This window comes from Salmo salar, chromosome ssa17, assembly GCF_905237065.1.
Source record: "Salmo salar chromosome ssa17, Ssal_v3.1, whole genome shotgun sequence".
Taxonomy (NCBI): Eukaryota; Metazoa; Chordata; class Actinopteri; order Salmoniformes; family Salmonidae; genus Salmo; species Salmo salar.
In genome coordinates this window covers 30,508,125-30,521,509 of record NC_059458.1, presented here as the reverse complement: position 1 = coordinate 30,521,509, position 13,385 = coordinate 30,508,125, and the positions used below count along the sequence as shown (strand labels likewise).

The 13,385-nt window shown below is 48.1% G+C and overlaps 2 protein-coding genes across 5 annotated transcripts in view; both read left to right on the top strand.

The window, feature by feature from the left end:
- The first annotated feature begins 12 nt into the window (after positions 1-12).
- LOC106573853 (trafficking kinesin-binding protein 2-like) overlaps positions 13-13,385 on the top strand; it is a 48,621-nt gene continuing 35,248 nt past the window's right edge. For 2 of the 4 annotated variants that reach the window (XM_045699373.1, XM_045699372.1), the window contains exons 1-3: positions 13-176; positions 4,994-5,242; positions 7,534-7,716. In XM_045699373.1, coding sequence (XP_045555329.1) covers positions 5,188-5,242; positions 7,534-7,716 — 238 coding nt within the window. In that variant the 5' untranslated portion in view covers positions 13-176; positions 4,994-5,187. Of the gene's footprint in view, positions 177-4,993; positions 5,243-7,533; positions 7,717-10,666; positions 10,830-13,385 lie in introns of those variants that run through there. The other 2 variants (XM_045699374.1, XM_045699375.1) reach the window with 2 other exon arrangements.
- Positions 7,778-10,560, top strand: LOC123728191 (DNA-directed RNA polymerase II subunit RPB1-like). The gene is made up of 2 exons (XM_045699378.1): positions 7,778-8,996; positions 9,184-10,560. The coding sequence occupies exons 1-2, from the start codon at positions 8,380-8,382 to the stop codon at positions 9,527-9,529; spliced, it is 963 nt and encodes a 320-aa protein (XP_045555334.1). The 5' UTR covers positions 7,778-8,379; the 3' UTR covers positions 9,530-10,560.

Genomic DNA, 13,385 nt, shown 5'->3' with positions numbered 1-13,385 from the left:
ACACGTCACTCATTTCAACCGCGCGCTATTTCATGACGTGTTGAAACCTTCAGCACCAACAGTTTGCCCTGATCATTTTCTCCCTAATATCTACTGTTTCCATTGTTTGAGATTTAGGATTGATGGGACCACATGTGCTCTGGGATTTGTCTAAGGTGTTTAAAATACATCGAAAGGTAGGTTGATGTTAATTTATATTATATGAAAATCCGGTTCATAAGTGACCACATCGATGGGAGAAATCCTTGCCAAAGGCCGGATGGAAATCACGGATGTGCCACAGTACTACATAGCTCTGCAATGTTAGCTTGTCAATTTAATCAGCTGGAGTGAGTTATACTATTCATCATCACTATCCCCCAAAAACTAATCTCACTCAGAACGAAATCGTGAGATTATAATTTTAACGGGCGAAAACATATTTTGCGATTGTCGGTTTGGTTTATTATTATGAAACAAGTCCTTGCACTGTCCTCTTGTCGAATTGTTCCATTGGTACCGAGATCAATGATTATTTTTGCACTTGTCACTTATGCTCATCGCAGTTTATATTTAAATCCATATACTACGCCATTGCTTTTATTATTACCCACAATCAGCGAGATGTTTTGTTGTTGTTGTTGACGAACGCTCCACGGTGGTTACACTGTAGCCCGCGAACACGTGATAGTATTCTTACTGTTGATAAAGCAACAAAGTAGCTATCAATGTTTGACATTTCCCTATGCTGACTGCTGCACATCCCCAAAGTCCAGAAGACTGTTTTCGAATTCCCTGTTTAGGATCATTTAAGTGTTTTGACTTGGGAATTAAACATTTAGCTAATATCTCAACTTCACATCCAATCTTGTACTTGTTGGAATCAAGTAGATCATATTTCCACCAATCATTGGTTACATTTTATTTATGAACATGTTAATGCACAAATTCTAGTCCAAATGACAAGTAGCTAATTCTTTCTTCCCTCCTAGATGTGAATGTTTCTAACTTTTGTTGATATTTCAAGTAAATAAGACATTTTCCCCTCAGGATGAGTGTGGTTATGGACAGTTGTTCCACTAACTACTCAGCAGACGGTCCCAGAGCCGTTGTGATGGAATTCCAGCTCAGACCGTCTGGTATCACATGGTCCTCTTGCCCTTGCCTGACACTCAAACAGTCATGTGCAGAAGAGAGTCCGTTAGATGTGGGCCAGCTAATTGGAGATTGTTTCTAGGGAATCACACTGAGTCAGAGGAAGAGAGTTGTAGGGACTCCTTTCACTCTACTGAGCCGAGCTGTACTGCGCTGGCCAGGTTATGCAACCCTCATAGTTGCTAGAAAGGACACGGTTCGGCTCATCACGATAGTATGAAAACAGTAAAAGTGGGGAGAGAGAAAGAGAGGGTTGGGGCAGAGCAGGTGGTCATATCACTGCAGATGAGACCTTAGTCCAGCACCTGTACACAAGATTAGATAACCTCCCTTTCTCCTCTCTATTCCTTCATAACTACAGGAAGGGGAAAGGATGGCAACAGTCTCCACCATGCTGCTTTGACCTGTCAAGCCCTTGTAGACGGTCTCCACCATGCTGCTTTGACCTGTCAAGCCCTTGTAGACGGTCTCCACCATGCTGCTTTGACCTGTCAAGCCCTTGTAGACGGTCTCCACCATGCTGCTTTGACCTGTCAAGCCCTTGTAGACGGTCTCCACCATGCTGCTTTGACCTGTCAAGCCCTTGTAGACGGTCTCCACCATGCTGCTTTGACCTGTCAAGCCCTTGTAGATGGTCTCCACCATGCTGCTTTGACCTGTCAAGCCCTTGTAGACGGTCTCCACCATGCTGCTTTGACCTGTCAAGCCCTTGTAGATGGTCTCCACCATGCTGCTTTGACCTGTCAAGCCCTTGTAGACGGTCTCCACCATGCTGCTTTGACCTGTCAAGCCCTTGTAGATGGTCTCCACCATGCTGCTTTGACCTGTCAAGCCCTTGTAGACAGTCTCCACCATGCTGCTTTGACCTGTCAAGCCCTTGTAGATAAGTGGTAGGGAATGACAGGAGATGAGGAAGGAAAGCCATCTCTTGGGAAATGCCTCTCATTTGACCTTTCACATTATCAGAGAAAGGGGGAGGGTGGTGGGGCTACGCTCTGATTCTCTTCGCCTCTCCCCGACGTGTTTACTTGTTCACTGTCCCTCAGTTGTTAAAGGTATTGATTGCTTGGTTGTAGCATGGGGTAGAGGAGCTAGAATGAGATCACAGCTTGACGAGAAGGATATAGGCTAGACAAGGCTAGAGAATCTTCCTGCAGTCAGGGAGAGGGAACGAAATATATATATATATAAGCCATGTCTCAGTTAGCTACCTTGTCTCTTGTGTGTAGAGTAGACCAGTGACAGCATGTGGTGCAGTGTACTGTCAACTCCAATTTGGTTTTCCTTGCCCAAGGATGGATATGTCACTGAAACAAGGCCTGCTGCACTACTGTGGGTAAGGATGGATGTATCTGATGCTAAGTCCAATTCAAAAGGTTGCATTAAACATACTTGTTGGGGCTGCTTCATCTCAAAGCAGGACCTCTGGGTCTTATTTACTGGGAAACGGAAGCAAAGGGGCCAAAACGGGGAGGGACTTACAGTACCTGTACCTGACTTTGTCCAAATAGAAATGATTGTTTTAGTTTTCCATTGCAAAATGTTTTGATACGGTGTGCACAAATGAATACGACCCTGGTATGGAACATCTAGGCTATTTTGCTTCTAGTCATATGTTGTTGACTCGTAAGCACATTCCCTATGACCATCACCCCTGATATTGGAAATAGAGTGAAAAGGAGAAGGAATAGAAAAGATGAATGTCACTGTGATGATTCCCTTGAGGATGAGTGTACACTGCAGCAGTGATATTTTGCGGGTTCGTGAGGCTGACCGTTATCTTATGTAAGGAGTCTGAGCTGCTATTTAGCTGAGGGATACAAGCTCTCTCTCTCTCTTGTGTGTGTTTCACATGCAGATGTATACTCAGTCTCTCTCTTTCACATGCAGAGATTTTATATAATCTTAGAAGGCACTGCACTAGCCCTGACCCAGGATGAAAGTCTGGGACACGCTCGCAGACGATACAACACACTCAGACAGAGACTCCTACTCTATTTTCACCTTGAAATGTTGTAGGCAGCACTAGCTCTACACTAGCCTAGCCTTGACCCAGGACCAACACACCACACATGTACGACACACACTGGTCACTCGGTGCCTTAGCTCTGCCTCCAACTCCATAACACAGTCAGGAGCCTTTGCCTTTAAGACTGTGCTTGGCTTCTCGTGGGAAGCCGCCCCTTTAAGAACTCGCATCCTGTCTTGTGTCATCCCTTTAACACTGGAAGGCGTCTCAGTGTCAAACAACAGGAAGGGGCTTCCCCCCCACCCCCTCTCTAATGCTATGTGGCACATTTCTGTCTGCAGCTTGCCTATCCTACAATAGGACTGTGATTGGCAGTTCAGCTGCTGGAGGAGGCTAGGAGTGGTCTCTATAGACTAGTGTTTTCACTAGGGCCTGGAGGAGGCTAGGAGTGGTCTCTATAGACTAGTGTTTTCACTAGGGCCTGGAGGAGGCTAGGAGTGGTCTCTATAGACTAGTGTTTTCACTAGGGCCTGGAGGAGGCTAGGAGTGGTCTCTATAGACTAGTGTTTTCACTAGGGCCTGGAGGAGGCTAGGAGTGGTCTCTATAGACTAGTGTTTTCACTAGGGCCTGGAGGAGGCTAGGAGTGGTCTCTATAGACTAGTGTTTTCACTAGGGCTCTAGCTGCTAGTTAGTATGACTCACTCAGACTCTCAATGGTTAAGACCTCCAACAGCAGAATCAGCTGGAGGAATGTTTCTGTCCTAAGTGTTCACATGTCAGAGGGAGTGAGATGGAGAAATGACAAGGCAGGATAGAAGGGGGGGATAGAGGAAGAGAAGCTACAGCTCAATTTGTCTGTGGGTAACAGATGTCTATGTTCTTATTGGACATGCTAACATACACTGAGTGTACAAAACATGAAGAACACCTCTTTCATTAACAGACTGACCAGGTGAATCCAGGTGAAAGCTATATGATCCCTTATTGATGTCACCTGTTAAATCTACTTAAATCCGTGTAAAATATTTAAGTGCCTTTTAACACGGTATGGTAGTAGGTGCCAGGTGCACCGATTTGTGTCATGAACTGCAATGCTGGCTGGGTTTTTCACGCTCAACAGTTTTTTTTATTTATTTTTTTTATTTCGCCAATTCCTCCTTTGGCTGCCTTTCCTTCCAGTTCTCTGTTGCCAATGACTGGAACGAACTGCAAAAATCAGTCTGTCAGAGCAGCTCACAGATCACTGCACCTGTACATAGCCCATCTGTAAATAGCCCATCCAACTACCTCATCCCCAACTACTGTTATTTTTTTTTTGCTCCTTTGCACCCCAGTATCTCTACTTGCACATTCATCTTCTGCACATCTATCACTCCAGTGTTTAATTGCTAAATTGTAATTATTTCCTCACTACGGCCTATTTATTCCCTTACCTCCCTTGTCTTACCTCGTTTGCACACACTGTATATAGACCTATTGTGTTATTGACTGTATGTTTATTCCATGTGTAACTCTGTTGTTTGTGTCACGCTGCTTTGCTTTATCTTGGCCAGGTCGCAGCTGTAAATGAGAACTTGTTCTGAGGGCAGAAGGAGGTGCAACTCAATATTAGGAAGGTGTTCCTAATCTTTGGTATACACAGTGTAGCCTATTAAAATATATGTGGGGGGGGGGTGTTTTGTACTCGGTGTATAGCTTACCTACTAGTAGTACCTCCTGTTTCACTCTGTTCCAAAACGTTTCTCCCTACTGAACACTTTGCTGGTCTGTTTCACTCTGTTCCAAAACGTTTCTCCCTACTGAACACTTTGCTGGTCTGTTTCACTCTGTTCCAAAACGTTTCTCCCTACTGAACACTTTGCTGGTCTACTTCTTTTGTTTCTGCTAAGGGTTAGGGTTCAGAGGCCAGTAGTGGAGACTGTGTGTGTCTGACACCACTGTCCTCCAGGCTCCTGGACGCCTGCGTGCCTCAGGAGGAGGCAGGATGTGATGTCACAGCGGCGCTTCCTTCTTCTTCCTGTCCGGCGGTGTGTGTGAGAGCGGTGGAGGCTCCGCCCACACGGCGAGCAGACGAACAGGAGAGATGTTTGAGGTGAAACCCCGTGGCGTGGAGAAGAAGGGCGGAAGCACAGAGACTGGTGAGTGAAGAGGAAGGGGGGAGAAGAGTGGAGGAGGAGAGAGGTAAACAGGAGGAGAGCAGGGGGCAGTACACACTGAGGAGAGAGGGCACGAGATTGCAGGGCAGGAGGGAGATGGCTGGAGGACAGGAGACTGCAGGATAGGGGGGAGATGGACAGGAGACTGCAGGACAGGAGATGTAGAGAGGACAGGAGACTGCAGGATAGGGAGAGATGGACAGGAGACTGCAGGGCAGGAGATGTAGAGAGGACAGGAGACTGCAGGATAGGGGAGATGGACAGGAGACTGCAGGACAGGAGATGTAGAGAGGACAGGAGACTTCAGGATAGGGGGGAGATGGACAGGAGACTGCAGGGCAGGAGATGTAGAGAGGACAGGAGACTGCAGGATAGGGGGGAGATGGACAGGAGACTGCAGGGCAGGAGATGTAGAGAGGACAGGAGACTTCAGGAGATGTAGAGAGGACAGGAGACTGCAGGAGATGTAGAGAGGACAGGAGACTTCAGGATAGGGGGGAGATGGACAGGAGACTGCAGGGCAGGAGATGTAGAGAGGACAGGAGACTGCAGGATAGGGGGGAGATGGACAGGAGACTGCAGGGCAGGAGATGTAGAGAGGACAGGAGACTGCAGGATAGGGGGGAGATGGACAGGAGACTGCAGGACAGGAGATGTAGAGAGGACAGGAGACTGCAGGACAGGAGATGTAGAGAGGACAGGAGACTGCAGGACAGGAGATGTAGAGAGGACAGGAGACTGCAGGACAGGAGATGTAGAGAGGACAGGAGACTGCAGGACAGGAATGTAGAGAGGACAGGAGACTGCAGGACAGGAGATGTAGAGAGGACAGGAGACTGCAGGACAGGAGATGTAGAGAGGACAGGAGACTGCAGGACAGGAGATGTAGAGAGGACAGGAGACTGCAGGATAGGGGGAGATGGACAGGAGACTGCAGGACAGGAGATGTAGAGAGGACAGGAGACTGCAGGACAGGAGATGTAGAGAGGACAGGAGACTGCAGGACAGGAGATGTAGAGAGGACAGGAGACTGCAGGACAGGAGATGTAGAGAGGACAGGAGACTGCAGGATAGGGGGAGATGGACAGGAGACTGCAGGACAGGAGATGTAGAGAGGACAGGAGACTGCAGGACAGGAGATGTAGAGAGGACAGGAGACTGCAGGACAGGAGATGTAGAGAGGACAGGAGACTTCAGGACAGGAGATGTAGAGAGGACAGGAGACTGCAGGACAGGAGATGTAGAGAGGACAGGAGACTTCAGGAGATGTAGAGAGGACAGGAGACAGCAGGACAGGAGATGTAGAGAGGACAGGAGACTGCAGGATAGGGGGGAGATGGACAGGAGACTGCAGGACAGGAGATGTAGAGAGGACAGGAGACTGCAGGACAGGAGATGTAGAGAGGACAGGAGACTGCAGGACAGGAGATGTAGAGAGGACAGGAGACTGCAGGACAGGAGATGTAGAGAGGACAGGAGACTGCAGGACAGGAGATGTAGAGAGGACAGGAGACTGCAGGACAGGAGATGTAGAGAGGACAGGAGACTTCAGGACAGAGATGTAGAGAGGACAGGAGACTTCAGGATAGGGGGAGATGGACAGGAGACTTCAGGACAGGAGATGTAGAGAGGACAGGAGACTTCAGGAGAAGGGAGCCTTGCATGCCTGACTTGGCTCTCCTGAGAAAAACTGCAACCACACACCCTTCAAGTGTGTGTGTGTGTGTGTGTGTGTGTGTGTGTGTGTGTGTGTGTGTGTGTGTGTGTGTGTGTGTGTGTGTGTGTGTGTGTGTGTGTGTGTGTGTGTTTTTTTGTGTGTGTGTGTGTGTGTGTGTGTGTGTTTTCCTGTCTGTCTACACAGTTGTGAGGACTCGAGTCTCCTGCTATAGTTAGCCCAGCCCACTAAACCACATAACCACTGAACCGGAAGACATTGTGTTATGCACCGCCAGAGCCACGGGAACACACACACACTCCCTGCCATACATACACATTCATGACACACACACACACACACACTCATCCCCACTCTCAGCCCAGCACTCAGTCTTCGCTCAGACGGATGGTGTCTAAGGCAGCGTTACAGAAATCAGCTTCAGCACTGAGTTGGTTTAATCTATGGGGGCGATGTGTAGATTCACTGTAATAGTTACTGTATTAGTATGGCGCCCCCCTCTGATCATCACTAGTACTTCGCCCACTATTTTGATCATACTATTTTGTTGCATGGATGATGGCAATATTTGGTTCTGTCTCTGAATGCTCTTCCCCAGATGACACCAGTAGCAGCAGTAAGCAGTGTGGTGGAGGGGGGTCGATGGGCTCCCAGGGGTCAGAGTCTCTGTACCTGTATGACAGCCAGGACTGGGTGATCTCTCCCATCTGCTCCCCTGAAGAGGAGCCCTGCCCCACCACCATCTCCCCCATGCTGGCCGAGGAGACCTTCACATACATGAGTGAGTCACCGCCGTGTGAGTCAGTGTGTGGTTGTTCAGGTTGGGAGGTATACCGTATACCGGGTTATTTGGAAATAACCACAGGCTGGTTTTCATATACCGTCAATACCGTTGAAACTATTTATTTGAAGTTTTTCAATTCATTTTAATATGTTGTAGCAAATGTACATAAATACCTGCAGTCAACTGGTGCAATACGTTAGGAGATAAAGAAGATTCTGTTCTTCATTTCTCCTGTCACATAATTTAAAATGATGAATCTTACCGTAGTTCCCCAGATCAGCAGCCAGTCAGGTGTTGGTTGTAAAGAGCACAACAGGACTAAGCTGGTGAGTCCATAGTGTTGTGTGATGCTCCTGAGGTGATAAAGTTAGTTGTATGCATTTCACTACTAAGTGTTTGCCATCAGATATCTTGTAACTGTCTAAGATGTGCTATACTCTACAGCTGGGTATTTGGTTACTTGTTAGTTAGCTGAGTAAGTGTCTGAATTAATAAGGAGATGGGGTGTTGGCTTTCTGACGTGTTTGAGAAGTCAGAGCTCTAGATAAGGTATCTCTACAGCTGCCACTTTGTTTCCCCACTAGTGTTTTTTTCATCCTCTGATCTTCTCCCCCTCTGCTCCATGTACACAGGCTGCTCTTCCTTCTCCCCCTCTGCTCCATGTACACAGGCTGCTCTTCCTTCTCCCCCTCTGCTCCAATGTACACAGGCTGCTCTTCCTTCTCCCCCTCTGCTCCATGTACACAGGCTGCTCTTCCTTCTCCCCTCTGCTCCATGTACACAGGCTGCTCTTCCTTCTCCCCCTCTGCTCCATGTACACAGGCTGCTCTTCCTTCTCCCCCTCTGCTCCATGTACACAGGCTGCTCTTCCTTCTCCCCCTCTGCTCCATGTACACAGGCTGCTCTTCCTTCTCCCCCTCTGCTCCAATGTACACAGGCTGCTCTTCCTTCTCCCCCTCTGCTCCAATGTACACAGGCTGCTCTTCCTTCTCCCCCTCTGCTCCAATGTACACAGGCTGCTCTTCCTTCTCCCCCCTCTGCTCCATGTACACAGGCTGCTCTTCCTTCTCCCCCTCTGCTCCAATGTACACAGGCTGCTCTTCCTTCTCCCCCTCTGCTCCAATGTACACAGGCTGCTCTTCCTTCTCCCCCTCTGCTCCAATGTACACAGGCTGCTCTTCCTTCTCCCCCTCTGCTCCAATGTACACAGGCTGCTCTTCCTTCTCCCCCTCTGCTCCATGTACACAGGCTGCTCTTCCTTCTCCCCCTCTGCTCCAATGTACACAGGCTGCTCTTCCTTCTGCTCCAATGTACACAGGCTGCTCTTCCTTCTGCTCCAATGTACACAGGCTGCTCTTCCTTCTGCTCCAATGTACACAGGCTGCTCTTCCTTCTGCTCCAATGTACACAGGCTGCTCTTCCTTCTGCTCCAATGTACACAGGCTGCTCTTCCTTCTGCTCCAATGTACACAGGCTGCTCTTCCTTCTCCCCCTCTGCTCCAATGTACACAGGCTGCTCCTCCTTCTCCCCCTCTGCTCCAATGTACACAGGCTGCTCCTCCTTCTCCCCCTCTGCTCCAATGTACACAGGCTGCTCTTCCTTCTGCTCCAATGTACACAGGCTGCTCTTCCTTCTCCCCCTCTGCTCCAATGTACACAGGCTGCTCTTCCTTCAGACAAGCATGCATCACAACTTTGTTCATTTCTCTCGTTCAATTTAGCTTTTCAATGTCCACTCACACCGAAAATGGCTACTAGCTGTACTTCTATAACTTTACGAGCTGAATTTGCCTATAACTTTACGAGCTGAATTTGCCTGTCTTTCGAATTGGTTTGTGCATTTAGCTAAAAGCGTCTATGTGTCTTGTGTTCTATGCTGGTAATACTGTAAATCCTGGGATGGCAGAAGAATGGTATGAACATCTGGATACCGCCCAAGTCTAGTGGTTGTATGTTATTAACATACGAGAAAGAATGGGAATCCTGTGTGACTTTCTAGTTACAGGGAAGAGGTGGAATCAGTGTTTTGTATCCGTGGTAAAAGTACCTTGCGCTCATCACTTCCTGTTGTGTATTCATTGGTGTGACTGGCAGAGCAGTGTTCTATGATCTGGTGGGACTGACAGGGCAGTCATTGGTGTGACTGGCAGGACAGTCATGGTGGGACTGACAGGGCAGTCATGGTGGGACTGACAGAGCAGTGTTCTATGATCTGGTGGGACTGACAGGGCAGTCATGGTGGGACTGACAGGACAGTCATGGTGGGACTGACAGGACAGTCATGGTGGGACTGACAGAGCAGTGTTCTATGATCTGGTGGGACTGACAGGGCAGTCATGGTGGGACTGACAGGGCAGTCATGGTGGGACTGACAGGACAGTCATGGTGGGACTGACAGGGCAGTCATGGTGGGACTGACAGGGCAGTCATGGTGGGACTGACAGGACAGTCATGGTGGGACTGACAGGGCAGTCATGGTGGGACTGACAGGGCAGTCATGGTGTAGAGAGTGTACAATTCTAATAAGAGCTCTGTGTCTGCTTCAGTGTCTCTGCCAAACAACACACACTGGAATGAGACGGCCCTGTCCCTCTGAGCCAATGGTGCTGTTGCTCTCTCTCTTCTCTCGCTCACGCGCTCTCTGTTCCTCGTTCTGATTGGCTATGCCCTAGATGAGATCAGGGCAGCAGATGGACAGGTGTGTGTGTGTGCTTGGGTGAACGTGCTCATATGAACAGCTGTGTGTTTAACTCAGTGTAATAGTCGGGTGAATGTTTCTCCACATGCCCTTTTTCTTGATGTTTCTTCCATATGAGCGGCACAGAGACGTGTGTGTGTGTGTGTGTGTGTGTGTGTGTGTGTGTGTGTGTGTGTGTGTGTGTGTGTGTGTGTGTGTGTGTGTGTGTTTGGTTGTGTGTGTGTGTGGCCTCAGCGGCTGTCCCTGGCAAGGACAGAGGAATCCACTGATCTGGTCTTCTAAGTGCAGCTGAGTGTAGAGCCAGGATCAGGCAGCGTCACGGGAGAGAGACAGACGGAGAGAGAGGAGAGAGTACAGGGTGAAACGGCCATGCCGGTCTTTAACATTCTCAATGAGAATGTTGCTGTGGAAGGTGAGCCTTAAAGAAATGATTTAGATGGTGGGCGTGCGTGTCGCTGGGCGTGCGGGTCGCTGGGCGTGCGGGTCCCTGTGTGTGAGTGCAGAACATGTTGATGTCTCCTAGGTCATAGAGCTGCAGGGTTCAGTTAGTTTGTGTGTGCGTGTCGCATGTTAGTAAAACTTTGCAGCAGAGTGTCTTTATGTGTGTGCGGATGTACTCATAACTTTGCAGCAGAGTTCTTTATGTGTGTGCGTATGTACTCATAACTTTGTAGCAGAGTATGTGAGTCATAGCAGGCAGGAAATAATGTGTCCATGTAACTGTTTACATTGAAACGTGTGGTATGTGGTTACAAGTAGACAGTCTTGCAGCTAACAGTACATCACTACTCATTCTGGGACCCAGGCTGATCTGCTCCATACTGCAGTGATGTCATCTTCAGGTGCCAGTCAGTCTGGCAGTAGCAGAGAGCTGGCCCAGTACCCTTTCAGGTGCCAGTCAGTCTGGCAGTAGCAGAGAGCTGGCCCAGTACTCTCTCTGGTTGTCATGTAATACACTCGGATCACATATCACTGTTGTCTTTGGAGAAATCAGTGAAGGGCATTGAACAACAGCAATGCTGTTATTGTGGATGTTATGGACTCTGAAAGAAGAGGAGCAGTTGTAGTGACTGTGTGTTGACGGTGCGTGCGTGTGTGTTGACGGTGCGTGCGTGTGTGTTGACGGTGCGTGCGTGTGTGTTGACGGTGCGTGTGTGTTGACGGTGCGTGTGTGTGTTGACGGTGCGTGCGTGTGTGTGTTGACGGTGCGTGCGTGTGTGTGTTGACGGTGCGTGCGTGCGTGTGTTGACGGTGCGTGTGTGTGTGTGTGTTGACGGTGCGTGCAGACGGTGTGTGTGTGTGTGTGGACGGTGCGTGTGTGTGTGGATGGTTGTGCGTGTGCGTGTGTGTTGACAGTGCGTGCGTGTGTTGACGGTGCGTGCGTGTGTGCGGACGTGTGTGTGGATGGTTGTGTGTGTGTGGTGTGTGTGTGTGTGGACGGTGTGCGTGTGTTGACTGACTAGGCCTTGTTAGCTTTTACAGGCGGCATGATCAAGTGAAATTACGTCAGTATCAAAGGTTGTTGGCATCCATCCAACGTCTTCTGTCACTTAGAAACCCAGCGACTAAACTGTCCGTGTTCGGACTCTGGCTTGCCTACTACTTACTTAAACTGCATACTGTGTTCTAATCGTACTACTTACTATTTAGCACGTACTGTTCAGTAAGAAGTATGTAGTAAGCCACGGCCGAAACCGCTGGTTCACAGAGTAGCTAGCCCTCTACAAGATCATTACCGGACTCCATCTTCATCAACCATCTCCCTGGTCATCTCCTCTGATCAAGCCATCAACTGTCCCTCTCAGACTTGGTCTCTATTGGTTGACCTAACCAACCAGCTAGGCTACTCATGAGATTGTTTGTTTGATTATGAAAAGCGCTATAAAAATGTCGTCACTTATTATACGAAATCAGGTTTATTTAGTTTAGTAAAGCAGAAAGCTCTGGCGAAGTGATACCTGCTCACTGCTCTTGCTAGTTCATTTTTTTCTTTCAACTTATTGTTACCTTGCACCTGCAACAAGAGAGCTCCGATGTGCAAGTGCATTTTTGAATGTTGAAAGTAAACATTTACCGGTCTAGCTAGCTAGACTTATTCAGACTGTAACCGTTCAGGTAGAAACTAATGCATAGCATGCATGCACTTTACAATCAGTTTAACACAGATAAACCGACGTGACAAATCAGGAGACAGAGAAGTGTTGGGACCAGCACCGCTGTGGAAAATAGGAGTGTAGGCTACCGCGTTACTAACGTTCGCTATAGCTAGTGGCAGTGCTTAGTGCGGTGGCAAGAGAGCCAACTATGGCCTCATGACTTACTCAACCTTTTTTTGCGGCATTTCTCCTGCGGTGTTCACCACTGAATGAAATGCCTGGTATTGTCATCAGACCCTGTAACAGTTTGAACACAAGTCCTGATTTTTACAAGTAGCTAGCTAGAGTAATGATATGACATTGTCGCTCAACAGCAAGCAAGTAACCCTGTTGCCAACGTTACTGTTGAACAGTTATAACTTGTAGTCCTACTGAATCACGTAACTAGATAAAGTCACCGCATGCAGCAGATCTGTTATAACGTTACGTCGAAATAGTCATGATAATTTTAAGGAGAACAAAAACTATTTACATTTGGACTCCACTGCAGAAGCTGAGCTATTCGCCATATTCTAAGTTGTTTATTTGAAGAGCTCTAGCTATCAAAACTCTTCTAGTGCATTGGCTGTGAAATTCCTGTCAAGTGTGCAGCGAATTCTACTAGATGAAAACCGAGATCATTATAACGTTTTGGCATAAAGCATACTTTATTTGATAAAATGCACATACTATAAAACGGAATATTTTCGCATACTGAGAACGCGTCATGTCTAATTGATCAGTTGTTGTCCTAGTCGAAATGAGTATGACATCCGGGCAGTTAAAGTATACTAGATAAACTATTTTCTCGCATACTCAAACGGCCTACTATT